The 26,528-nt window shown below is 37.3% G+C and overlaps 4 protein-coding genes across 4 annotated transcripts; 2 read left to right on the top strand and 2 right to left on the bottom strand.

Annotated features, from left to right (window-relative positions):
* Nucleotides 1–785: 785 nt before the first annotated feature.
* Nucleotides 786–9,990, top strand: LOC135598782 (lysine-specific demethylase JMJ21-like). The gene is made up of 16 exons (XM_065093092.1): nucleotides 786–1,033; nucleotides 1,407–1,514; nucleotides 1,642–1,694; nucleotides 1,796–1,938; nucleotides 2,327–2,524; nucleotides 2,604–2,803; nucleotides 3,369–3,468; nucleotides 3,548–4,138; nucleotides 4,294–4,416; nucleotides 4,722–4,802; nucleotides 4,883–5,187; nucleotides 5,323–5,556; nucleotides 6,217–6,301; nucleotides 6,391–6,613; nucleotides 8,505–8,685; nucleotides 9,503–9,990. The coding sequence occupies exons 1-16, from the start codon at nucleotides 903–905 to the stop codon at nucleotides 9,639–9,641; spliced, it is 2,895 nt and encodes a 964-aa protein (XP_064949164.1). The 5' UTR covers nucleotides 786–902; the 3' UTR covers nucleotides 9,642–9,990.
* A 1,586-nt stretch (nucleotides 9,991–11,576) lies between these two features.
* Nucleotides 11,577–14,105, bottom strand: LOC135598780 (uncharacterized). Its single transcript, XM_065093090.1, has 5 exons — nucleotides 13,341–14,105; nucleotides 13,142–13,250; nucleotides 12,766–12,882; nucleotides 12,609–12,666; nucleotides 11,577–12,026 (listed from the first exon to the last, which is right to left on the bottom strand). Exons 1-5 carry the CDS (start codon nucleotides 13,560–13,562, stop codon nucleotides 11,864–11,866), a joined length of 669 nt encoding a protein of 222 aa, XP_064949162.1. The 5' UTR covers nucleotides 13,563–14,105; the 3' UTR covers nucleotides 11,577–11,863.
* Nucleotides 14,106–14,826: 721 nt separating this feature from the next.
* LOC103991577 (serine/threonine-protein kinase SAPK1) lies at nucleotides 14,827–19,066 on the bottom strand. Its single transcript, XM_009411077.3, has 9 exons — nucleotides 18,784–19,066; nucleotides 18,159–18,233; nucleotides 16,887–16,988; nucleotides 16,735–16,788; nucleotides 16,539–16,631; nucleotides 16,371–16,463; nucleotides 16,120–16,224; nucleotides 15,404–15,502; nucleotides 14,827–15,294 (listed from the first exon to the last, which is right to left on the bottom strand). Exons 1-9 carry the CDS (start codon nucleotides 18,901–18,903, stop codon nucleotides 15,007–15,009), a joined length of 1,029 nt encoding a protein of 342 aa, XP_009409352.2. The 5' UTR covers nucleotides 18,904–19,066; the 3' UTR covers nucleotides 14,827–15,006.
* A 4,523-nt stretch (nucleotides 19,067–23,589) lies between these two features.
* Nucleotides 23,590–24,392, top strand: LOC135598781 (histone H3.3-like). Its single transcript, XM_065093091.1, has 4 exons — nucleotides 23,590–23,673; nucleotides 23,765–23,841; nucleotides 23,928–24,018; nucleotides 24,111–24,392. Exons 1-4 carry the CDS (start codon nucleotides 23,602–23,604, stop codon nucleotides 24,279–24,281), a joined length of 411 nt encoding a protein of 136 aa, XP_064949163.1. The 5' UTR covers nucleotides 23,590–23,601; the 3' UTR covers nucleotides 24,282–24,392.
* The last annotated feature ends 2,136 nt before the right edge of the window (nucleotides 24,393–26,528 follow it).

The raw sequence follows: 26,528 nt of genomic DNA, 5'->3' as shown, positions 1-26,528 counted from the left end.
CCGCGTTCTTCTCCTTTGTCTCCTCCGCAGCCCCTTTCAACGAAACCTTCAAGGTCAGGACCATCAAGGTGGTTGGGCTCCAGCAACCACTCGAATAGCTATTGTTGTTTCCATCGATGACCCTCGCAAGGGTCGTCCGCCCTCTGTAGTCGTCGCCCACGCATGCTCAGATCACTATCGACCGAATCGAAGAGGAGGAAGAACACGAAGTGAGCATTCATGTCCATTTTTAGAAATATTAATTTTTTTTAATATTCCTAATTATAATCCCTCGATTACGAATAGATATTTTCTTAATAAAATTAAATTTTATTAAATATAAATACTCAATTATCGGTCATATTTTAATATTTTTTAATTAATCTAAAATATGATATCTTTCGGATTAATACCTAATTCCATCGTGATGAAGAAAGATATTCCGATAATTAGGATAAGAAAAGAAGAGTAAGAAGAACGGAAAGAAAAAAAATTGCACAGATGGAATGGAAATAGGGATAAAATGCTAAAATTACCGAACTACCCTTCACCAGAATTCTTAATTTAGCTATACATTTGGGATTGAAATAGAAATGTATTTTGCGCGAAAAGTCCAAAACAGAAACATTTTTCTATCGGCAGCTCCCAGAAATGCTTTGCCCGTGCGAAATGTTACCCCCCATGTTTGTGCCAAGTGGCCACGTTGACATGGAATAAGACCGTGTGCGATTCGGCTTCCTACGTGGGGATGACAGCCGCGTGGCTTTCGCGTCGGGGTAACGCGGATAAGTAAACCAAGCTTTTTAAATGCTTGCTCCCTTCCCCCAACGCGATCCCGTCACAGCCGCTTAGCAGCGAAAGCGGAGGGTAGAAATCCTCGCCCGTTCAGCCCCCGAGCGTTGATTCTCTACGTGTATCTTTCTATGGAGCCGATGATCGGAGATGGGAGGCCCGACGCCCTTGGCACCCTCCGTGTCCTTCCCGACGAGACCCTTTGCACCATCCTCGATCTCCTCTCCCCGACCGATCTTGCCCGCCTCTCTTGCGTCAGCAGGTTTTCTTCCGCCTCCACTCGATTCCTTCTCTTCCTCTTCACTTTTTCTTCTTGAATTCCAAACTTAATTTGTTGAAGATCGTGATATGGACATGTGATAATGGTGAGATTTAAGATTGTGGGAGAATATGGCTTCCATGGATAGGGGTTCTTGATGACCTAGGTCTCTCTTCTTTTATTGAATGAGAAGAATTATAGGTTGGTACTATTGTCAGTGTTATCTTGATTCTAAGAATTAACAAGTGTGAGTTCATGTTATTCCTGTGCGTTGGGGGGGATAGTATGAAGCTTAAATGCTCGATTGACATTCCATGTTTTTTATGCTCCTTTTTTAGTTTGAGTATTAGGTAATTTGACTTGTTGAATCTTATAGTGTTATGTATATACTCTGCAACGAGGAGCCACTGTGGATGAGTCAGTGTCTTAGAGATGGAGGTCTTGTTGAGTACAGAAGCAATTGGAAGAAGACAACTCTGCACAGGCAAGTAGATTGGCTTTGTAGCCATGGTACGAACCCACCACTTTTTTTTTGCCTTTCTTGAAGAACTCAGAAACAGCCAAAAGACGCTGCTGACAAACTTTAGTTTTCTTCATTATATATGCTCCAGGCAAAACCTCTATACCAAATCTGAAATTTGTGAAAAACCTCGGCAATTTGATGGTACTAACATTTTCATTCGTAGCTCTTGTTGTTTTAAGCTAGCTATCTTATCAGACAAATAATTGTCATCCATAAATGAAGTGACTGTTCTGCTTCTGCAGGATTCATCTCTTGGTTTTTGTACAAAAGATGGTACAGATGTTTTACCACTTTGACTGCATACTCATTCGACGTTGGAGATATCGAAAGAAAGAAGAGTCTTACCTTGGAGGAGTTTCAGTCTGAGTACGATGGCAAAAGGCCAGTAAGTTTCAGAACAAGGTCTTTTTCAGTTTTGCAAAAATTATGTGTGTAAAATGCAGAGAAATTATTGTCATTTCCATGATTGATATGCAAATCTTGTAGATTCATTTTATGTCTTGAGAAAGTAACTCATAAGATGAGTCTCTAAGAGTAAAATCTTTATAGACAAGGCTTGTTTCTTTGGTCATGATAGTTGGCTAAATTATGTGCATGCACCATTTGATCATCATTTCTGCGTTGTGTAACTATATATGTATTTTTTAACCCTCCTGTATTCTCTCAAGACTGTATTTCGCCTTTCTCATATTTTGTCCATGCTAGCTTTTAACAGTTTTGAATTTTATGTAATTTTAGTTGATATGGGACTTCTAATTATACTTCCTTTTCAGGTTTTGCTTACTGAATTGGCCTATACTTGGGCAGCAAGAACTAAGTGGATGGTTGACCAGCTATCATTGAACTATGGGGATGTTGCATTTAGGATATCTCAAAGGAGTTCTAAGAAGATTACCATGAAATTCAGAGATTATATCTCATACATGGAAGTTCAGCATGATGAAGATCCCCTATACATTTTTGATGAGAAGGTAGCTCCATATTTCTCAGTCTTGTAAAGAGTGCTATGTGGTGCTGATTGAAATTTTTTAAATGGCACTGTTTTTCCAGTTTGGGGAAGTTGCACCATCCCTCTTGGATGATTATAGCGTTCCCTATCTCTTCCAAGAAGATTTCTTTGATGTCTTAGATCCAGATAAACGACCTGCATTTAGATGGCTAATTATTGGGCCAGAAAGGTCTGGAGCATCTTGGCATGTTGATCCAGCATTGACCAGTGCCTGGAACACACTTCTTGTTGGACGAAAAAGGTCAGTTTGCTTCTAGAATAATTTGGGTTATTGGCTTATCTATTGCTGTACTTAAATGCTACCTACTTTGAATATACTTTGAGGAGTTGTTTATAATTAGTAAATCATATACTTCGCTACACTGATTAGTCAACCATCTTATCATCAACTTTCAACCCCTAAAGAAATCATCATATCTTCACCAAAAAGAAAGAAAAATGAATCAATCATCTGGTAGTGTTCCTTCTTTGGTTGCATAATACTCCATGCTAGGTTGCAGGATATGTCAGTATTTTCTAAAAAAATATATTTATATGTAGTTGCACAGCTAACAGAGTATCATGTCTGTGTAGAAAGTTTTTGAAAATTTTGTCATGGCTACTAATGTCATGGACTTCCACAGCTGCATGATTTTAATGAATTTCTCCACATGATACTTCGAGATGTTGACTGATCTCACAGATTTAGTTCTTGGTAGGTGATTTTAGTATTATAGCTGTGCACTTGTACTTGTTTGCTTCAGCATGCTTTCGTCTCTTCTGATGAACTACTCATATATGACTAATACTACATTATTTCTTTACAGATGGGCACTTTATCCGCCAGGTAGAGTGCCTGCAGGTGTTACTGTACATGTGAATGAAGAAGATGGTGATATTAATATTGAAACCCCAACATCCTTGCAGGTAACTAGAATTATTGTCTGTGAAACCAGTATATTATAACCATGTTTCACTCATGTAAAAATAAGTTTGCATTCTGCAGTGGTGGCTGGATGTCTATCCTCAGCTTGCTGATCATGATAAGCCATTAGAATGTACTCAGTTGCCTGGTGAGACTATATTCTTGCCCAGTGGTTGGTGGCATTGCGTGCTAAATTTAGAAACAACTGTTGCTATCACACAAAACTTTGTGAATAAAACAAACTTCGAGTTTGTATGTCTGGATATGGCTCCTGGTCATCGTCATAAAGGAGTATGTCGTGCTGGATTTCTGGCTGTCGAAAATAATTTTCTTAGAAGTGTAGAAAGTGATGGGTTTCCTAAAACAAGTTCATTGGACGACCCTGATATGCCTAGGAAAGAAAAAAGACTCAAAGGTTCAGGTCTTGGGAGCAAACCATTTCAATTCAATGACAGTTGGCGTGCTGAAAATGCACTGTCCCCGCTCCATAGTAAGATCCAGAATGAGAGTTTCTCTTATGACATAAGCTTTTTATCTACATTTTTGGAGGAAAATAGAGACCACTATAATTCTGTTTGGAGCCCTAGCAACTCCATTGGGCAAAGAGAAATGCGAGAATGGTTATACAAGCTCTGGATTTCAAAACCAGCAATAAGAGAATTAATATGGAAGGTATTATTTATTGATATCTTTTTTGATATTGACAGAACAAAGTATATGGTGGAGAAAATGGAACTTCTATGGTTTATTTTTAAATTTGTGGATATTTAAATTGTCAACTTGTTCTCTCTCACAATTTTTAGAAATGTGTGTTCTGTTGCTTCTAGGGAGCACAAATAGCTTTAGACATCGACAAATGGTATGCACGCTTGATAGAAGTTTGTACATGCCATAATCTGCCCCCACCTTTGGATGATGAGAAGTTTCCTGTTGGCACAGGTAGCAATCCTGTAAGTAGTTTCTTTATAATCTTTCTTGGAACATGCATAAACAAGCTTTATGGTAGTTTGCTTTTCCTGACAAGACTTTGCAACATATATTAGTATCAGATAGGTATCAGATTGATTCACTGAGTTCTTTGTTGCTTCTAGAAATTTTAGTTTATGAACATTTAGATTTGGTCCTGAACCTTTTAAATTTGGTAAATGTTTCAGGCTTGGGATATTATGTGAATCTGCTTTTTCTCTTGTTAATTTAGAATGATCCCAGGCGTAATCTGCTTTGTTTACATGGACAAATTATTCTGCTTTTGCAGGTTTATCTTGTTTCTGACTATGTAATAAAACTCTTTGCTGAAGGGGGTCTGAATTCTTCTATTCACAGTTTGGGCACTGAGGTATCACTTCTTGCATTGTTCTGTTATTATGCTACTCTTTTGTAATCTTTCGTCAATTTCTGTTTCTTCTGCTTTGCCAGCTTCAGTTCTACCATCTTCTTCAACATACCAACTCATCTCTGAAAGATCATGTTCCTGAAGTTTTTGCAAGTGGGCTTCTCTCCGAAGAAAATGGCTTTCTTAAAATATTTCCATGGGATGGAAAAGGGGTCCCTGATGTGATTGCCAATTGCAAACTTATAGGAGATTGCATGAAGGATAGTTTTCCCTTTGGTATATGGAGCAAGAAAAAGATCGAACTTGCTGATGCAGGATCCATTCCATGCACAAAGATGTGGCCTTACATAGTAACTAAAAGATGCAAAGGGGATATTTTTGCTAATTTGTAAGTTTTTCAATAGTCAGAAGTTTTAATAGGTGATCATTCTACTTACTAACTGCTGAATATATGCCTCTGCATTATCATGGAACATTGAGTATTTTAGCAATAAAGTGGATACTGATTCTCTTTCTGTTGCAGGCGGGATACACTCTCTAGGGATGATGCCTTACATTTGGCTTCATTTTTGGGAGAACAACTGCGAAATCTTCACCTCTTACCCTTACCTTACTTCCATTATAGAAACAAATTAAATGTCAATAATGCTTCAACACAAGTGACTTCTGAAGATAATAATATTCCACTGGACTGGGAACTTATTCTTATGGCTCTGAATAGAAGAACAAGGGATGTTCAAAAACGTCTCAGCGTGTGGTAAGTGATGTTTTGCTTTAGATGGTATAGCAATGCGAGTTACTTAATTTGGTTATGTTATCATAAATATTTTTGACCGGAGTAAATACTTGTTAAAGTCTGGTAGATGGTAGGGCCTGGGAGCAGGTTATAACTTGTAAGATAAACTCGTCCCAGTATTTGTTTGAAGAGCAACATAATTCATTCGTATTCACTAATTATTATTCACTTTGTTAACTATATGACATCAGGTGGCCCAGCAAGGTCAATTCCTATTTTAATAATTACATCTATGCATTTGGAAATATGATATGGGTTGCCCTCAATTCTTTTAGTTAGGCTAGGGGAAAGTTTTTGATAGATAAATTTTGTTTACCTAATATCATTCTTCTTGATCATTGCATTCTTGTTTTAGTTATTTCTCATCTATTTTTTCCAAATGCTATACTATAACATCATCTATAAATCCTTAATTTCTCCACTCAGATTTTGATTATCATGACCCCACCTGTGTTTTCGCTCCTCTGCAAGACTATTGCTTTCAGCTCCAATACTGATTCATGTTCATTAAATTATTGGAACACTTGAAGAATAAAGTCAAGCACCCTATGAATATATATGCTGTGTTTAGTGGTTTTGATTGAAACATGATGTCATATAACATTCTATTCAAATATTCAGGGGGGACCCTATACCAAGACATCTAATAGAGAAGGCTGATGCATATATTCCACATGACCTCACGATGTTGCTGGACTTAACAAAGGTCATTGTCTTGGTTCTCATTCTTTTCTTCCCTCATCTCTATGGTACAAGTATCCCCTTTTAGCTTATATGTCTTTTTGGATGAAGCAGGATGATAATGGCTTGTACAAGGTTGGTGTATCTCCTACTTGGATACATTCAGATATCATGGATGACAACATTCACATGGAACCATGCCAACCTATTCCTTGCTTTGAGCATTCTTCATGTTTAGCTCTAGCTGTTAATGGAGAATTGGATGCTCATGAAACAGAAGGAAGGCTAAGGAAATGGCAGCCAACTCACATTATTGATTTTAGTGACCTGTCAATAGGTCAGTAATTTTCTCATGAAAACCTATCTTTTATAATTTATGCTGTTGGGGGTCTCAGTTGCATGTAATGGATATTCGAAACTCAATTTTTAAATCATACTAGTATCATGTATGACATAATTGACAATAGCTTAAATAACCATAGTAGACACCAAAAAGAATAATGTATTACAATAGATTGACCAAATTTTACATGGGAGAAAGAATGCTCTGAGTTTATCTTTGTACCAATCATCAACCTTCAAGATTTTCCTTTTTAGTCGGCAAATCCTATCTTCTTTTTGCCTCTTCTGGAGACCTATATTGAAGAGTCAACTTATTTAAAGAGGCATGTTAATGTCCATATATTCAAGCTGCTTAAAATGTGGTAAGAATCATCTCTATTCTATACACCTCTGGACTTGATATATGATACAAACAAAATTAACTGTTACAAACAGAATTAACTGTCTTGAATTTTTGTTAATCAAGATTAGTAGTCAAATTCTATTTTGTTCAGAATCCCTTTCTTTAATAACTTACTTGTACTGTGGTTAGTGATTGTTTGACCAAAAACCTTTTCCCCCCTTCTTCTATTATATTCTTCTTATTTGTGGCAACACTTCCACTTAAGCCCTTCTACAAGGTTGAGGAAAAATACTTAACAAGATTTTCTATCACTTCGTTTCAGTAGTTGAAATTCTTTTTCCTCTTGATGACATGCACCTGGATATCTATGATTTTCTCAGAGAAATCTTCTAAAAGTTACTTTCTGTTCCAGTTAGTCAACCCAGTTCCATAGTCATATAAATTGAAATCTGTAGTAGTGTCAATCTGGAAAACTTTCAGTAGTATGTCACATTTGATTTTTAGTGTCGACTATATAATACTTGTTCCGCTGATATATGGAGATAAGTCAGAACATAAATTTCGTAGCGTGGGAAAGTACTAGCACATTTGGCTTTGGGATTTACAGCCTATGCCAAATATAAATTCTTCACTTGTTGGAAAGAATTATGTGAAGTGCCTACATAAGTACAGGCTGTAACTTGTTTTCATGTTGATCTTCTTACTTTTACCAGCATCTCTTTCATGTAACCTGTGCTTATATATGATTAGTAAGATAAAAGAACTTTTGTTTTAGGTGCGTTCCTATGCCATCTTAGCATTAGGATAACATCTCTCTGATTTCTACAGTTTGTTGTTCCCACTGCTTTCATATATGATATTTAAATAACAACTCTTTTGGTTTTTTGGTAATATTGAGAAGATGACTAATTGAGAGTATTGCTTCTGTGAGTATAGGAAGCAAACTTTCTTGTGTGTTCTTTATCTTACTAATCATATATAAGCAGAGGTTTCATGAAAGTTCTTTATCTTACTAATTAAATACAAGTTCTTTATCTTACTAAAGTTATCTTACTAATCATATATAAGCACAGGTTACATGAAAGAGAGACTAGCAAGGTAAGAAGATTGATTCCTATGCCATCTTAGCATTAAGATAACATCTGTCTGATTTCTAGATTTTGTTGTTCCCACCGCTTTCATATATGGGAAATAGATAGCAACTCTTTTGTTTTTTTGGTAATATTTGAAAACATGATTAATTGGGAGTATTGCTTCTGTGATTATAGTAAGCAAACTTTCATGTGTATTTCTGTGTTTCTATGAATTGCATATATACATATTCATACACATGCATACATTAATGGTTTTTAGTTAGTCCAGTGATGAACTAATTTACTGACAAATATGTTGATTTGGTATCCTAATTTCTGATATCATTTACTAGTTTAGTCCTTATGTAGACATTGAGAAAGCTATAATTGTTTTAGAGAAAAGAAACAGTTTTGCACCATTTGTTAATTTAATCGTTTGTGCATGCATAATCATTTTATTTGTTGTCCAGGTGATCCTTTATATGACTTGATTCCAATATATCTGGATGTTTTTAGAGGAGATGAAGTTCTTTTTAAACATCTTTTGAGAAGCTATAGACTTCCCTTGTCAAAAGCATCTATACATGGTGCACACTCTTGCAAAGTACCAGAGAACGAGGCGAAGTTCAAAAGACTGTCATATCGTGCCATGTACGTACACTTTGTAACTTTGTTATATGGTTTTCTCAGATCCATTTATATTGTTGTTGTTGTGACCACTCATTACTTTTATCTTGTTGAGATATGCTAATTCACAACAGAAGGGCTGACAATAAATTGTCCTAGAACTAGGCTGCAAGTTGAGATGGTTAATCCGACCCCCTAACTCAATCCAATCAATGCATTTTCCTTTTCGGGGGCTTCGGTGAAGTTGAGAAATCTTAACCAGGAACCAACTTTGAGTTGATTGGGTTGAGCCAATATCCAAGCCTTGGCTGAACCTAAAGTAGTTTAACCAGTTCAAACTGAATCAAACCCAACCCAAATAGCCTATATTGAAGAGTGGACTATTTGTAATTTAGAAGTATGTTTTCTATCACTAGCCCTTAGGTCAGAATAGCCTGAGTTGTGAAGAATTTGATTGTCGGGATGGATTGGTTTTGACCGAGATCAAACCATCTTATGAGGATAATTCATGGACATGACAAGAATTTCATAATGGAGAAGTATATGACAGACTAATCTTCAAAGGCTTTCATGTATATGTTTCTTGATCCAATGTCATAGTCCTTACCCAATCGATTGTTACTTCCAAGTTGCATTGAATTGATTTTGATCACTCCATGTAGGCTGAATACTGCTTTTATTATTTTGCATCATGTATGGCAACACATGAATTTCTGATGGACCGTAGGTTTCTCTTTTCTACTTGGGCTGTAATTGTTAAGGATAGATTACATCAATTCAGTATTTTTCAGTTTCAAAAGACTAGCAGTGGCCACAAGTAATATCTTGTTTGTTTTATCAGGTGCTACTGTATCTTACATGATGAGAATGTGCTGGGAGCTATATTTAGTTTATGGAAGGAATTAAGGACTGCAGCGTCTTGGGAGGAAGTAGAAGAAACAGTTTGGGGGGAGTTGAATAATTATCAATGTTCTTATTGAGGAAACTTATCGGCAACTGAATCTGCCTGATCAATCTCGAATCTCCAGATTCTGGTTACATTGTCATACGATCAGGTTCATCAAATGAGAGACTCCGGTTACAGTGGCATACGCTGGGCTATATTATGTGAAAGATCCATATCATTTCTTTTTGTAACATATACTTTTTTTTTTGTTTATTACACATGTTGAGTTACAGGATTAAGATGGCAAATCGGCTCCAAGGTGAAGTTCTGTGACTTCATCTCGTAGTTCTATTTGTGCAACCGAGTTATTTTGTATCTGGGTAGATACATTGTCATCATTGTTGTAGCTCCAAGTTTAAGGTGATTACATCAGTATTTTGCCAGGGACAGATTCTGTACCTCTTTCCATCTGCATTCGACACTGAAACAGGTGAAAGTGCAGATTCAGCAAATCAGGTGGTTCTCGTTTGACTGTAAGAAGTTGCCATCAGCAAATTAAGTTAGGAACTGTTCGGTGAGAATGTGATTTAGGTCTTCTGATGCCAGAGTAAGTTGCATTACTAATGTTACTGTTACATCCACGAAGGCAGTTAAAAAAAAAGATTTGTTTCTTTATTTTACATATATTTTTTTGTAATAAGATAATTATATTGGTAGCCCCCTATTTTAATAAATTTTCACATTCCGAGGATATCTCTTTAATCTTCTCTCAGGAAGCTGCCAATAACAAGCTTCTTCAAGTAGGGGATGCATTAAACATTTTCTTCAGTTGTTTTGAAATTATTGGTATTGCTATCAAAGGCCTTTAATAATGGGAGATGAAAGTTTGTCGGGATCGACTCCTGGATATTTTAGAGAATACCGACCAACTCAATGCAGGGGTCAACCTATGCTTCCCTTAGTACATCAAGCTCTCCTAATATAAAAATGAAAAGAAAAAATATTATTGACGTCTTGGTCAGCCTAGCATGATCCGGACTATATGTGCTGGGTTGTTCGATATACCTTCGATGTGAAAACACTAAGCTCTTGAGGTGCCATCTGCATAAAAACCAAGATCAGGAGAGGTTTCCTGATCCGATCCTTCTTATACTCAAGTTAGTAACCTTAAGTCTCCAAGTGTGAAGACTAAGGTTATGAGAGATTTCTCGATCCGATCTCTCTTATGCTCAAGTTAGTAGCTTCAAATCTTCGAGTGTAAACGTAAGTGGTCAAAAAAAGATAAGTTCATCTCTCGTTGTGTTAAGGATATATTTTTATATCTGATTGCAAGGGATAGAATATTTTATGATAAGAAAGAATAATATATTTTATGAAATATTATTTGGACTATTGTCTATGCAAACAGAGAGAATACTATATGAAATATTATTTGGACTATTGTCTATACAAACAAACAGATGGAAGATGATTTCACGTTATGATTAACCGATTATGTATGAGGTATATTGATTAAATGTTCACGTTATGATTACACGGTATGCAAAACGATAAGGAAGGAGCGATGAAGAAACAGGAGAAAGAGAGAAAAAAGGGGAAAGGTAGCGGAGAGAGAAGAAAGAAAAATAATAGAAGGGAGGAAGAAGATAGAAATGGAGGATGAATAAAAGACCAAAGAAACGTAGCGGTGAAAGAGGAAGGAGAAGATGAGACGAAAGATAAATAGTGACGAATGAGCAAGCGACATTCAACGACAGACAATGTTGTGAGAATAGGTGGCAAGCTTTTGATATATATATATATATATATATATAATGGACCATCCGAAATAGAAGCAATCTGAATGGTAAAATATGTAGGATGATCCTTTGAGAAAAGAATTGACGAGCCAAACAAAACAAAAAAAATCAACTGTTTCACTATTTTAGGAATAAATTATTCTTAAAAATAACGTTTGAAGAAAATATATAGTTCAAAATTACGATTCTACGTAGATGAAGACATTAAAATAAAAAGAAAGATTAAGAACTTCAATAATCATATCCGATTTCACTGAGCCCACATAAACTCGGGCTAGAATTATCCAATTCAATTATCAGTTCTTTCAATCATAAGGCAAAAGCGTCAATTGCAACCACGTACAGAAAGATTCACCACTAAAGACATCAAAGTAAAGCAAAAGAAATTAAGCTAAAATCTCGAACTGCAAAACAGCCGTAGCCAAAAATCTTGATGTCAAAAGTTTAGGCAGCAACGGATGGCTTGGATGCAGCAGAAAGCTTGGACCTCCTCTTGGCCAAGCTCTCGCTCCTGCGCTCACGCTGCTCCTTGAGCCTGGCAGCAAGAAGCTTCTGGTACTCGGCTGCTTCGGACTTTGCCTTGGCAATCCTCTTCTACTCTGCAATCCTGGCTAGCTTCCGTTGCAGCGTCAAGAGAGTCACAAGCCTCTGAATCTTGGGTGCCTTGCTGCATTTCTTGCCTACAAAAAAGGGTAGAAGAACATCTCATGCGCATAATCACATCACACTTCATGTGAGCACTCCAAAACTGACTTCTCAAGTCACAAAACAAAAATGTAATGTTGCTTTGGACTATGTAATAGCCAACATGAGTCTATTATTTATTGACTGAAGAAAGCAACATAATCTTAGTTAACTTTTGCTGAACAAAGTTGCTCGCAAGCTGTATACAAGTTAATACTAGATGTGAGATCTCCAATCAGAAAATGATAGTTTTATCTTCTAGATTCAGTATTGAGAAAAGGATCCATTATCATACTCAGCAAATAAGCAAAAACTCTAGAAATATTTGAAGTAATAATGATCGTCTTGGAGTAGAGCCAACTGGATTCCAATCATACAATAAACCAGCGAATCTCCTCAGAGTGATTAAGAAGCATTCCTTTCTTTGTGTCAAATGACAAAGGACCATACCCAAACTATACTATAAACCAACACCAAATCAATTATACAGTGATTTCATAAGATCATGAACTACATTTACTAGGTCACAAACTACGATGACACATAAAACCAGTCTAACTGCAAATAGAATGACTTACCCGATTTGGTAGTAAAGGTTCTGCGGTAAGTGTTGACATACTTGCGGACATCCTCCTCCTTGGAGACATTAAATAACTTCCTTATTTTGGAGGCCCTCTTTGGTCCCTCTCATTCTAGGCTTCTCAATGTCAGTTAAGCCGGGAAGATCATTCTCACCTTTCGTAACAATATCCAAATTCAAAACTGAAAGGTCAAGACTAACAATGCAACCACGAACAGACTTTCTCCTACGTTCTCCATTGCGCCTCCCAAAACCACGGAAGCAAGGTGTCCCTGCCACAAGATCCATAGAAGATGAGGATATAAACTTGGAAGAAAGGGTCACAAAGCGACGATCTCATTGCAATTGATTTTAGATATCATAAAGTTCAAGAAATCCAACCATGTGTCATAATTAAATCTGACTTTTGAGACAATTAAGTGATTAATATGTATCTTCCAATTTGTCATCTTATATAATCTTCCAACCAAAACTCAATCTTGTCATCTACTAAATAATATGAAACAAGGCACAGGATAGAGATACGCTTACCTCTATGCAAAAGCAGGCAAACACGGCCAGGCGTTAACACTCCTTGCTTCATGGGGAAACCTTGTTTGTCACACCCTTCCATGATCTTGAAAACATAGCCCTTGAATTCCTGTAATGTATGCATGTTGTGGCCTTAATTCCAGGATGTTACTTCCAAAACAAAGACTTGTTATTCTAGTTTACTGTAGTAGGCCCATACCTCACCAAGGGCATCCCCACTGACTTCCTGAGATATCCTCTTGTCGAAAAAAGCAAAGATGCAAATGGCCAAGAAATTATAGTTAACCATGGATATATAAATTAAGTTACCAGATGAAGACCCAATCATATAGTTTTTTTTTTTATTCCCTTTCTCTAAAGTCAATGATGGATTCCCTATTGATTGACATATTCCCCTTCTCAAAGGAATGTAACACTTCATAATTTACCATAAAAATAAAATAAAATATGTTGATGAGGTAAAACAAAAGTTTGCTCTTCATCTTTCTCACATTTGTCATCAAATTCTAGTACATATATATCATTCACAAAGTCAATAATTGATCAATTATTGACCTTGAAAAATATGCATTCTCAATTATTGACCTTGAGAAGGTGGAATGACGGAAAAGGCATAAAGATAGAGCAAGGTATGGAGCAAAAAAGATGGTGTTATGGTGGAAACAAAGAGGACATTCTTCACCAAGAATTTGAAGATTTTGACTAGAACATGCAAGTCTCAATCAGCTAGTCCAAAAGCTACTCGACAATCTTAACACCTCAAGCAACTGAATCAACTAGATCACAAAGAAAGAAAACAACGCCTGTTACGTTCTTCGGCATCGAATTATGATCTACAAACCGACTAACCAACAGCTACTTCGACGTTCCTTTCAAGCAAAACGGAAAACCAAAGAATCAATTTACGCAAGGTTTGACTACAACATGTGCAACTATGGTTCCGAAGGCCCGATTAGAACTTACAGCTTCTGGTCGTCATCGATCTCGAGATTCTTCTGGCACCCAGTGGTCGGATTTGCAATATTAAACTGCAAAATATTACACACAACATTGCATAACCGATTGCAAAATCTAACCTTCTTGGGCACAAAATAGTGTACAAAATGGCGTAAAAATGAAATAAACAAGATTAAAGCAACGTATCCGGTGCTAGAATTCGAAGATTAGGGTAAAACACCTTCATTGTGAATCGAAGGATCCCTTGGCGACGGCGAAGGGACGGAGGAGAACGCCCGATGGCCCGGCGCTTAGGGTTTACCTCCGAGGCTTTTCGATCGGCTTCCAAATGGCCGGTTTGTGTCGACTTCTTATGGACCGGAACGGTTCGAGCTGAACCGGTTCAATAATTCTTGACGCTATTTAATTACTGCTTGGTTTGGGTCGACTTCTTATGGACCGGACCGGTTGCAGATGAACCGGTTTAGTAGTTCCGGACCCTCTTTAATCACTCCTTTATATTGTTTGAAATCACAGCTTATTGCTGAGTTTAGTTTCGAGTTAACATGTTGAATTTGTTTTCCGTTAATAAACTCGTTGATCTTGAAGGCCTCGATGGACGGATACGATCGATGTCACGATCCAAAATTTTGGTTCCGTTTGACCGTTCTTTTATTGAGCATCTATCAATCATTCGACTTTGATGAGGAGAAATCTGCAACCATTTAGTGAAATCACAAGAACGGAAATATCAGAGAAAGCCATTTGTAATCTGTAATCCACTGAACAACAAGAACAAGTAAAATTGTTACTGTTCCTCACAAAAGGAAGAAGAAAAGAGGAGCACATATCATACAGCATGCAGCTTCAGCCAAAAACACTGCCATATGCAAACCAGGAGGGACCATGGCAACCCTTCTGATGAACTCTCAGAGAGCGCACACAAAATCCCCACTTGTTTCGATGTCATCAAGGTCCATGTCACCATCCATGTCATCAAGATCCATACTGCCACCTCCAATGAAGTGGCCATGGCCAAGCTTTGGAGCCTCTCCTGGATTCTGTGCCTCTTGAATTATGGCCATTGCCTCTTCGATGCTTTGAGTTGGAGCCATTGCGTCACCGGTCTCCAAACCATGTTGATACCCATCTGTTAGCTCCATGGGCAGATTCTTCAGAAACCAAGGATGGTTTTTGATCTCTGGAACTGTGATCCTCTGCAGGGTAAAAAATTGAATTAGCTTCTGCAGCTTTAAAGTTAAAAGGCGATTAGTTTCCCCTTTTCCTCCTCATTGTTCTCTCTTGATTGGATTAGTAAGGAGATACCTGCTCAGGGTTGGCTACAAATATCCGAGAAAGAAGATGCGCACAGTCTCTCGATACTCGAACATAATCCGGGATGCAGTACTGCACACTAAGTATCCGCTGCCAACAGAAATGTTTTTCGCTTTAGCAAATAGTGACAGTAAATGATAACCGATACATAAAGTAAACAAACTATTTGGAGTCAGCTAGTCAGCTACATGCTTCTTTTCTTACGATGATCTGTATTTTGGGCAAAGGCAATATCGCTATCACATATGTTCTTCACTTAAATCTCTATTATTATTTTCCTTTTTTTTTTTCCGATCTCTTTATGATTAACAAACACTCTTTGATTGTAGTCTTAATAAATATAATATTGCCTAAATCTTCACTGTTTTTGCTCTATCTTTAGCAATTCAAATACTTGTCCTTTTATCTCAACTTCAATACCTATCGTAGAAAACTATTCTGAACCTTGAACTAACCATACTTGCAACTTTCTCTACCCTCTTTAATGGATAAAACACATCACATAGAATTTTCATTTTTCACTATTTCAACTTTTTGAAGCACATATATAGTGACTGCAACAAGGCAAATGAATTACTACTCAATTAGACCGAAAGGGCTGTCAAATTGTTTCTGTTTTTATCCAAGCTACAGTGGTACAAGTATTGGTATAAGCTAGGATGAAGAAAAAGAAAAATATTCAGCATTAACCAGTGAAATATACTTACACCAAGTGTCTTTCGGAAGTTCCTAGGATCCTCTGGGTCCTCAAAGGGATAAGATCCGACCAGCATTACGTACAGCGTTACTCCACATGACCAAACATCTGCAATCTAGATATATATATATATATATATATATATATTGCAAACCAGATAGCTTATCAATAGCAGTGATTCAAGTTGATGAAAGATGGGCAACAAACCCACTTAATACCTCTGGAAAACGGAAAAGCTAATGGAGGGTAAACATAACTCACCTTCCCGTCATATTCCCTTCTGGATAAAACCTCAGGAGCAATGTAAGCTGGTGTGCCAACAGTTGACTTTGGTTGAGAATGCAGGACTGAGGACTGGAAAATCAGAATAAACAGATTAAGTATTTATCACGGCTTATTAAATTTGAGCTTATGATAGTAGTCAAATACCTTGGAATAACCAAAATCACATATCTTAAGGCGGGGTGCCGCACTACCATCCAAGAGTGTGTTTTCTAGCTTGAGATCTCGATGACATATTTGCTGCCATAAAAAATAATTAGGACGGTGTTACCATGCTACAGGTTGAAGTTTTAACATTGTAGGAAAAACACAGAAGGGGAAAAATAAGGGAGAAAAAACATACATTGGAGTGGCAATAGCTCACACCTGATATAAGTTGTTGAAAGAAGAATCTTGCCTGTTTGATTTGGTAAGAGAATTGAATTCAATGATTAGAGCATGGCCTCTAGCAGTGAAGCAGCATTTACCAGCTTAGATGATAAGAGGAACTTATACCTCATCCTCACTGAATCTTCCAGCATTGCATATCCTCTCAAAAAGCTCGCCGCCAGCAGCATATTCCATAACAATGGCTAGATGCGTCGGGGTTAACAAGACCTGAAGGTAATTTAATTTCATAAAGAAGATGAATTTTCACTAACACAACGTAGTATTAGATGCTTCTGCACATTCCTCCAGATTAGCAGGTCAGCTCCCGAAAGAAACAACTACGAGAAAGATTAAGCGAGAGATAGGAATTTTCTCTCAAACTGATATCAGCATCATCTATTTATGCAAAACGTCGTGTTTGAAGAAAATGATCTACCTAAACAGTTTATTGAAAATGCAGAAATGCTGTGGATGTGGGTGACCATGTGTGTGCAAATCAAACAATAGAGCAAATTCAGTGTAAATGTTCTATAGTTACCAAATGATTCAAACATGATCAATCAGCAGATTTGCAGACTTGGTCATACATACAGCATACTTTTTAATCAGAACTTGAACCAAACAACATAGTACTTCCAAATTTAAGTATCTTATCAAGATTGTGTTGATTAGCTGGAGAAACCAGCTTGATCTTATCTCAACAGAGAACTATGTGGATATAGGATGGCTACAGTTTCTTGAAAGTTTCAGACCAACTCTAGTACAATTAACCCACTTAATTTACAAGATTCATCAACCTTTATAGTATAACAAGTTTCCAAAAACATGATGATACTGTTTGTTTATTGCTTGATCTCCATGACTAACAATGACCATGCAAATCAAACCATCCTCTGAATCAAAATTGCTATGTGAAACATGCAAGGTAAGCATGTTTGAAGGGCCATGGAATAACTTGGCATTCTCACGAGATCAACTTGTAAAACATAAATGGAAATACAGATACCACACCAAAAGCCATATCAGCCGTCTCTACACTGTATGTTATCACCAGCCATGCAAAATAGCTTCACTCATATCAGATACTACATCATTTGCGCCACTGATACAATGTGGAACAAGACAGTTAAAGCTTGTGATTAAGAAAACCATTTTAACCTTCTTTGGTTGGAGGCTAGTTGTGGATATGATAGGTTGTAGCAATTAAATGATCCAGGTCTGCTCTTTTTGCAAGTAAATAAATCAATAAATTGGTGGAAAGAACAAACTAACCATAAACACTGTCTTAATCAGCTTTGGCAGTCTTTAAAAACCAAGGAAGGCAAACAATAAATGTCACCAAAACAACTCAATATGCCACAGGAAATGTCAACTCAATATTAAAAGAGCACCAGCTACCTCCTTAAATCGAACTATATTTGGATGCCTCAGTGATCTGTGGTTCATGATTTCCCTCTGAACATGCTCATCAATCTGCACAAGTAATCAAAAAGGATAGATCAGCCAAAAAAGATGACAATTCGCAAAGGGATAAACGCATCACAGTCTAAAAACAATTGCAAACAAAAGAGGAGAAATCACATAGTGAAATATTAATATCTACAGGACACTCATAAATCGACAGTAATTTACCAAACTAGAAACAACTAATGTGTTGAAATTGGATTCCAAAGCTGAATCTTATTCGAAGAATACAGAGATTAGGGGGAAAACACAGGCACAGAGTGGAAAGGGTCCTCCAGTGCAGAAGTCGCAAGAAAAAATAATATGGAAAGTCAACAAAAAAAATAAGAAATTGCCATTGACTTGGTAACTTAGCCAAGTCCCAGAGGGAGATTGAAAAGGTGAACTCTTTAATTTATGGATTAAAGGGACATCAAACCATGAATTTGAAATAATATCCTACATCGGCAAAGAAACAATCGAAGTGTGACAATAGAAACCAAGAATTGAAGAGGAACATTAAGAAACAAACACCGATCAAGATTGGATTTTGAAGCGGAGGGCCGAAGAAAGATGAGACCTTGTGTCCTCTCTCGATGAGCTTTATGGCAAAGAGCTCTTTAGTTCGCACATCCCTAACCAGCTTAGCCACGCCAAAGTTACCAGAACCAATGTCTCTCAGCACCTCGTACCGCTCCATTACGAATCAGATGAAAGCAAGGATCAAAGACAGACAGAAGAGCAGCCACTCCCTCCCCCTCTCTAGACTCTTGTACCGACAATGAAAACATAGGAGAAAACCAGAAAGCAAGGGCACAAGAGAGATATACTACGAGCTATTGGCTCGGAAATTGCGACTATACGTGTCCATCTATCCATCCATTACACGTCGAGTTTATTGCAGTAGTGTCATCGTCGAACGTGGAGCTCAGCGGAAATAGATAAAACAAAAAAGGTAGACCAAAGAATCTTCCCTTCAGTGCTCCGTCGGAGTAGCTTAGTCCAGAGGTGGACTCGTCGTAGGGCGACATTCGACGATGTTTCGGGTGGGGCAAATCGGAGGCTGTCGTCACGTGTGGGCCGCTTCTTGCCGTTTAGACTTCCGCAGTCAAATCACTGAGCTGGATTGGTTTTGTGCCTTATCCGTAGTCCACTCTTCACGCGGAGCCACTTAGAAATGGGGCGGAGTTGTCGGTATGGTCGCCGGTCGGTGGTTCTACTGAAAACGATCTCCTTTGTCCTCTACGTTACCAGAAGAGGTTCTTTTCGATTGGCGTTCAGTATTAGGGCTTCATTTTGATCGAGTACTTTCTTCAGCTCTTTCTGCTCTAAAAAGGCTCCCTTTGTCTTCTCCTTTCGCATACCTTCGTTGCTCGACAAAGGAAGCTATGCTGGTTCCTTCTTTTCGGTTCGGCTCGGGACATGAGAGGAGGGAGGAGCATGATAAGGGGAAACCATCCGCGGGTTCAAGTGCAACGAGTGTGGAAAAGGAAGCCGTGGACTGCGCCTGGTGGGGCGCCGCGTGTCCACTTCACGACGGTCCTACGAGTTTCTGCTCGCTGGCGTGCGTCACGGGTGGGTCGCACCCTCCCCATGTACCTGCCTGATGATTCGAAGAGAAACGCCGGGCCCAATAGATCCGCCACAGGGACCGGCACTCTTCCATGTGGGTACAGTTGTCGGCTGAGTCACTCAGTTTTTATTTTGTTTCCGGGACGTGAGAGGTGGCCCCACGGGAGCAAAATATTCCGTTCCATTCCCAAGATGCATCGTGGACACCGAGAGAACACGTGTCGTACTCGTACCGAACGCTTCACGTTTATATTATGAGGAATACTTTGCCCTCCCTCCCGTTCGCGGCTTACTCAGCATCCCTTCAGCCGACGGTACCGTGGGTGACGTTTTCCTGTCTCAGATCAGCCAGGGAACATGGAATGACACTGTAGTTGACCGTGGACCCGGCCCGGGTCACACCGAGAATCCTGTTTCGTGGATCGATCGAAACAGGCTAGCAGCGTTCACGTCACTGCTTACGTCACCTCTGGGCGCCGCATTCTCAGGTCGTGACCAAAGCTGTGTCTCAACCGGCGGCCGCGTTTTGTACTCGTCCTCCTCAGGGCGCGCGTGACGCTAAGAGAGCGGCCACGTGCGACGTGGGTACATATGTGGCACAATTATGGGTGCGCATGGCATTAAGCACCTGCGTGGGGCCGAGCGCCGGCGTTTGTGGCACCACGTCAGCGTGTCGACTGACACTACTGCGGTCCAGAAAATGTGCCGTCGGAAGTGCATTGGACATTTAATGAAAGCTTCCATCAGGAATAAATGCTTACGTGCATGCATGGAGTAAGCGTTGCGACTCGTACACCACTGCCGTAGGTGGCAGGATAGTGGTCACCCTACGCCTCACGTTACTTTATTTGTCCCTCTTATCGTGTCTCATCCTGTCCTAATCGAAATATGTGCGACAGAAAGCGAGACAGCTCTCCGACGCACAAGCTTTGTGGTGAGAGAAGAAGATAGCATCCGCAGTGGTTCATGTTCATGTCACTTCACTTGTGTGTCCCACGCTCGCGTCCATTAATCTCGTCCTTCCACTTTATAATGGCCGATGTGTCTTGTCGACAGATGACAAGGCACCTACCTACCTACTAATCAGAAACATGAGTCCATTGTCATCTTCTTGATATCTTAGACAATTTGTATGTTTAATTTGTATTTGAATTTATATAAAATCTCAAGTGTGCTGAGGAGATCAGTGTTTTTTATTAAAAAAATATATGTATTTATAAATAATTAGATATTATTTTGCTAAAAAATAAGATAAAAATAAAATTATTAAAAATTATATAGGTATTTGCTTATGATATATATATATATATATATATATATATATATATATATATATATATATATATATATAGAGAGAGAGAGAGAGAGAGAGAGAGAGAGACGATAATTATAAGAGTTAAAATGATTAATATTAATGATATAATAATAAATAAATAAATTTTAAAAATTATTATTATTATTATTATAAATAAATATGATAATATTTTAAAATAACTAAATATATAAATTTTTATCAATATCAAATTATTATTATTTATTATTATTATTATTATTATTCTCTTGATAAATTGTATATATAAATTATTATTATCAATCTCAAATATATAAACATCAAAGTATTATAATCACTTATCAAGTGTTAATTTTAAAATATTCTCTTGATAAATTGTATAAATAGAATATTAATCTGATGATGATATGTCAGACTTGCTTAGTAAATGTTTTGAATTCAAGACCCTATATAATAAATTTGAATGATTTTATTTAAACATAATTTTTTTTATAGACTCATACGCTTATATCATTAAATTTTAATATGACGATACATAAATTATTGATTTGATGATGGTTTAATCAATTCATTCACGTCTAAAACCTTTTATGATATTTTTCACCAAATGTCATTTAACTTGATACCTCATCCCATAAATATTTATACCTAAAATATCAAGATATATATGTAATATATTTATATATATATATATATATATATATATATATATATATATATATATATATGTGAATCAATTGAATAAATATTAAAATATATTCATGTGTAAAGTAAATAGAGCGACTATTTCAAAATCAGACAATATATTTTACAAGTTTAAACTTGAGCTAAATTTGGTGGCTATTTAATTAAAATTTGATAATTAGATCCGAAGAAAATATGAAGTCAATGCAGAAAATATGGTAATATGATATGCTCTCCGATCTCAATTATTCCGAATTCTTCTTTATATCCGTGTCGCCTATTTACAATTATAACTGATATAATAATATATCGCTTGCTATTTTTAATTATTTTTTGTATTTTTTTTAATTAAGGAGGATTCAGATAGGGCCCAAACAAGAGGGCCGAAATAAACTGTGGTTGTTTGGGCCTAATAGGCCCACTAATTGGGATTCGTTGGTTAGTGGTGGGTGGGACATTCTAAAGGCTGTCCCGATGCCAAAACGGCGCCTCTTAAGGTGGTGTTTCTCCACGTCGAGAAATCACCATACAATCTTTGCGTCTTGATCTTTTTGAGATGCGTGATAAGTCTCTGATTAGAGTTCTCACGAATCTTTGCGATCTTTAGGTGATGTTTCTCCACGTTGTCGAATCGTCATATAATTTTTGCGACTTGAACTCTTTAAGATGCGTGTTAAGTCTATGATTTCCCGAGTTCCTACTACGCTTGGGGATAAATAAACGTTGACTAATGGCCGACTTTGGCTGATTCGGACACGCATCAAAAGAAAAAGGATCTTGACCGTTAAACTTGTTTCACACGAGAATCTCTACCGTCCGATCGTAACAGACAACACTGGCTACGACATCCATCTCCCCTATAAATAAGGCTTCGCCTCGCCCTCCACAGAAGTTTCCCATCTCTCATCGGCCGGAGTCTGAGTCGTCTTCGAGCTCAAGAGAGAGAGAGAGAGAGAGAGAGGGGTAAACCTTTCTTAGATTCTTCTTGATCTCGTATTGGATTAGTTTCGAGTTCTGCATTCAAGTTGAATTTGCCTCCATCTGGTTTATGGATCTTGATAGAATCGCATGAGATTAGCGCTAGGGTTTATGGTTTATGCTGTGCAGCTTATGATGTCGGTTTACGTTTCTTGACATTGTTTTTGTTTCTTTAATTTTGTTTTTCTTGGGATTGATACTTCGTATTGCTTTTGCTCTGATGAATGGTATCTTTCTTGTTCATGGAGATTTAGATTGTTTGCAAGTATCAGATCCTTAGTTCTCTTTTTAATTTATCTTTCGTTTTTGGATTCTTTGTTCTGATGAAGATGTTTTTTCTTCTTCTTTTTTTTTCTTCTAAAATAATCTATGATTTAAAATGGTGATTATTGGCGCCTTCTTCTGTACTACTGTTGATGTTATATACGTGGTGATTTAATAGTTTTTGTAGCGGGACATAATCTTGCGTAGGCGCCATGTAGAACGTAATCTGATTTGATTTATTCGATTTATTACGTTCTGATGTCAAAGAATGAAGAACCCATGAGTTAATTTTGGGGTCATTTGTTGGTTCTTGAACTTGTTTGTTAGCTACAAGGATTTTGTTGTTTCAACAGAAAGAATAAATATGATTTTGATTTCATACACCCCTCAAAACAACAGATAGTTGTGATTCTAATGTAAACAATAGATGTTGAGATTATCTTGTGGTCCTTGGAAGGGATTTGGGTGGAAATAATTGCGATGATCATATATTTTATAATCTCTGATAGCCTTAGTTCACTTTAATTTATACAATCCACTTAGATATCTGGTGAATTTATGTAGTAGTTCATGGTACTTGGAACTAATATAATGATAATTGTTCCTCAGATGGCTCGTACTAAGCAAACAGCACGCAAGTCTACTGGTGGGAAGGCTCCTAGGAAGCAACTTGCAACAAAGGTTTTGTGATCCTTGGCAAGTCTTACTAATCTGACGTGATGATGACCTATCCTTTGAGACTGATAATTATTTTGTGTTCTTATGCGTTAAGGCCGCCGGCAAATCTATAGCTGGGACTGGCGGCGTGAAGAGGCCACATCGATTCCGCCCCGGCACCGTTGCCCTTCGGTACGTGTGTCGTGTAAAATTCTTCCTAGGTCTTTCTTTTTCCTCATGCTCAAATTACAGATCTCATGAATGCTTGGTATTGACAGTGAGATCAGGAAGTACCAGAAGAGCACTGAGCTTCTAATCAGGAAGCTGCCTTTCCAGAGGCTCGTGAAGGAAATTGCTCAAGACTTTAGGGTGATTCTTGATGGTTTATAATTTGATGTTCATGCAAACAGATGATCTAATTGTTTCCACATGGTTTTCGGTCGTGTTCAATGATTTTGCAGACTGATCTGCGATTTCAGAGCCATGCAGTGCTCGCATTGCAGGAGGCAGCAGAGGCATATCTGGTGGGGCTGTTCGAGGACACTAACCTCTGTGCCATTCACGCAAAGCGAATAACCATTATGCCGAGGGACATCCAGTTGGCGAGGAGGATCCGTGGCGAGAGGGCTTGAATCAGATTATACGAAGAAGAACGTGTATAGTTTGGTTTAATCCTGATAACATTGTAAAACTCAGATTATACGTAGAACATATAGAGTTTGGTTGGATTCTGACAGTGATAATATGGCAAACAACCATGATGCTCAGGAAATTTCATTCTTTTAGTCTTGTTGTTGCGAGTATTGGCTGGTTTAGTTGGATGCATATATATTGTGCGTCTTTTGTGGTAAATTGTGCCATGTATTGGTTTGGGGTTGTCTCTATGGATAATGATGATGATGTGAAGCTCACTATGGAGCTGAAGTAAGTTTATTGTGAATCCGATTTGTGGAATCGAGCATTACGCTGAACTAATTTTTAGTAAGACATGTCTTGACTTGGGCTCATTTGTCGGCCTTCAAAGACTGATTTGCACAATCATGATGAATGAAATAAATTAGAAACCTTGGATCAAAAAATTTGCAGGTGGCCTTTGTAAATTGCCTTCGTTCGTCGTCACTCATTTCTACTTAGGATGTCGAACTTTAAAGATTTTATATCTTTTTTTAGGCACATCATTCGGTATGCCCTTACATACCGTTCAATATAAATGATACGAAATTAAAAACTTTGGATAAAAAAAAGTTACAACTTTGGATCAAAAAAGTTACAGGTGGTCTTAACTTGGGCTCATTTGCGGGTCTTCAAAATGAATGAAATAAATGAATGATGATGATGAATGTAATAGTTGCAGGGTGATGATGATGAGGAGGAAGTGATACGCTGTTGAAATGCTTTTCGAGTTAAAATCCAAATGCCATTCATCATCATGGTAGAGATAGATGATGATTAAAATAATTTCTCTAGAAAGCTAGGCGAAACACAAAATGATGAATCCGCTGCAGAACTCTAGTGTTGGTTGCATCATGGCTTAGTGGAAAATTGGTGAATCCAAATGCAGAGGAAGAAGAAAAGAGTGGGTGTCGTCCACCGTATCAGTTAATCACCCAGGTTGTTGATCGCCACGAGGACAAGCAACCATTCAACCGACATGTTGGCCCATTTCTGGGACTACAAACTTTCTTTTCCTACTCTTTTTGTTTACAGGTATCAGAAAAGGACGTGGCAGCTACTCCCAATGCATATCCCGAGCAACAGCTGCAGCGTACTTGCCAAAATAGGACTAGTAACTCTCTCAGAAAGGAGAAGAATTAGCTTAACAAAAACTAATGTATGCATCATCATGTTCACTTGCAAGGCTGCATGATGATCATAGTACATACAACAACAACAAATCTGATTACAATTATTTCAAATTAGAGTTACTTAGTAAGCACACCAAATATTTCAAATTGCTGGGGACTGATGCGCTCAAGTGATGTGATGTTCGATAATAAATATTTAAATTTAAAAAATAATATTTTTTTTAATAAAAAAATAAGTGATGAAAATGATATTTGAACCTCAAACCTTAAAATATATCATTATGATCCCTATCAACTAAGCTACTTAGTAGTACCTTCTATTATAATAATTATTATTATTTTTAATATATTTTATTAGACAATAAATAATTTACTTCTTTCATATCAAATAAATGACCTACTTGATCAATAATAATAATAATAATAATAATAATAGATCTATGGATAAATAATAGTCTTTGAAAGTATAGATCTATCCCTAATCCAAAGACCTATCATATCATGCTATTACTCAAAGAATTTTAAACTCATAACCAATTGAGTAGGAAAATATTCTCAAAAACTAATACCAAATGGGCAATTAATAAGTGCCTACAAGACATTTACTATAAATGGCCATCATGTCCTACACCAAAGGAAGTTAACTTTGAGGTAAAATAGGATGCTACCAATGTCATTGCCACCCATCCCAAACTTGATTACAAGAATCGATAAGCCAATTTTGCATGATGCAACGGTATATACATCATATCTCTAAAACCCATCATCATTATAAAAGGAATTAAAAATATCAATTCTATAAATTCTATCAACAAGTGATGTTTCATTCAAAATAAAATCTAAAACTAGTGAAGAAAAATTTAATAAATCAACATTAAAAAAATATTAGCTTAGCATAAAGAGGCATATTACAAACACTCAAACATAGTGCTAATAGAATAATCTTAGCAAAACCATCTTGTAAAGGAAAAGTTACGCTAAAAAAAATACCAACCCCAACTAATATTTTCATTAATTTTCAAATTCCATAAATCAATGTTCCCATGAATTTAAAAAGTATGCTCATTCATAAGA

Source organism: Musa acuminata, chromosome BXJ2-1, assembly GCF_036884655.1.
Source record: "Musa acuminata AAA Group cultivar baxijiao chromosome BXJ2-1, Cavendish_Baxijiao_AAA, whole genome shotgun sequence".
Lineage (NCBI taxonomy): Eukaryota > Viridiplantae > Streptophyta > Magnoliopsida > Zingiberales > Musaceae > Musa > Musa acuminata.
Note: the sequence above shows the minus strand (reverse complement) of the source record. Positions and strands in the feature narration are given on the sequence as shown.

Bases quoted from the DNA above. Each gene is read 5' to 3' on its own strand.
- LOC135598782 (XM_065093092.1), top strand. From the start codon at position 903: ATGGAGCCGATGATCGGAGATGGGAGGCCCGACGCCCTTGGCACCCTC. The intron at 2,525-2,603 runs GTAGCTCCATAT...CTGTTTTTCCAG, and splicing joins TATACATTTTTGATGAGAAG to TTTGGGGAAGTTGCACCATC. The intron at 6,302-6,390 runs GTCATTGTCTTG...TGGATGAAGCAG, and splicing joins TGTTGCTGGACTTAACAAAG to GATGATAATGGCTTGTACAA.
- LOC135598780 (XM_065093090.1), bottom strand. From the start codon at position 13,562: ATGAAGTGTTACATTCCTTTGAGAAGGGGAATATGTCAATCAATAGGG. The intron at 12,667-12,765 runs GTGAGAATGATC...AATGTCTCCAAG, and splicing joins TTTGGATATTGTTACGAAAG to GAGGAGGATGTCCGCAAGTA. The intron at 12,027-12,608 runs GTAAGTCATTCT...CCTTTTTTGTAG, and splicing joins AACCTTTACTACCAAATCGG to GCAAGAAATGCAGCAAGGCA.
- LOC103991577 (XM_009411077.3), bottom strand. From the start codon at position 18,903: ATGGAGCGGTACGAGGTGCTGAGAGACATTGGTTCTGGTAACTTTGGC. The intron at 18,234-18,783 runs GTCTCATCTTTC...TTACTTGTGCAG, and splicing joins TCATCGAGAGAGGACACAAG to ATTGATGAGCATGTTCAGAG. The intron at 16,464-16,538 runs GTATTTGACTAC...CTGATTTTCCAG, and splicing joins GTGATTTTGGTTATTCCAAG to TCCTCAGTCCTGCATTCTCA.
- LOC135598781 (XM_065093091.1), top strand. From the start codon at position 23,602: ATGGCTCGTACTAAGCAAACAGCACGCAAGTCTACTGGTGGGAAGGCT. The intron at 23,842-23,927 runs GTACGTGTGTCG...TGGTATTGACAG, and splicing joins CCCGGCACCGTTGCCCTTCG to TGAGATCAGGAAGTACCAGA. The intron at 24,019-24,110 runs GTGATTCTTGAT...ATGATTTTGCAG, and splicing joins AAATTGCTCAAGACTTTAGG to ACTGATCTGCGATTTCAGAG.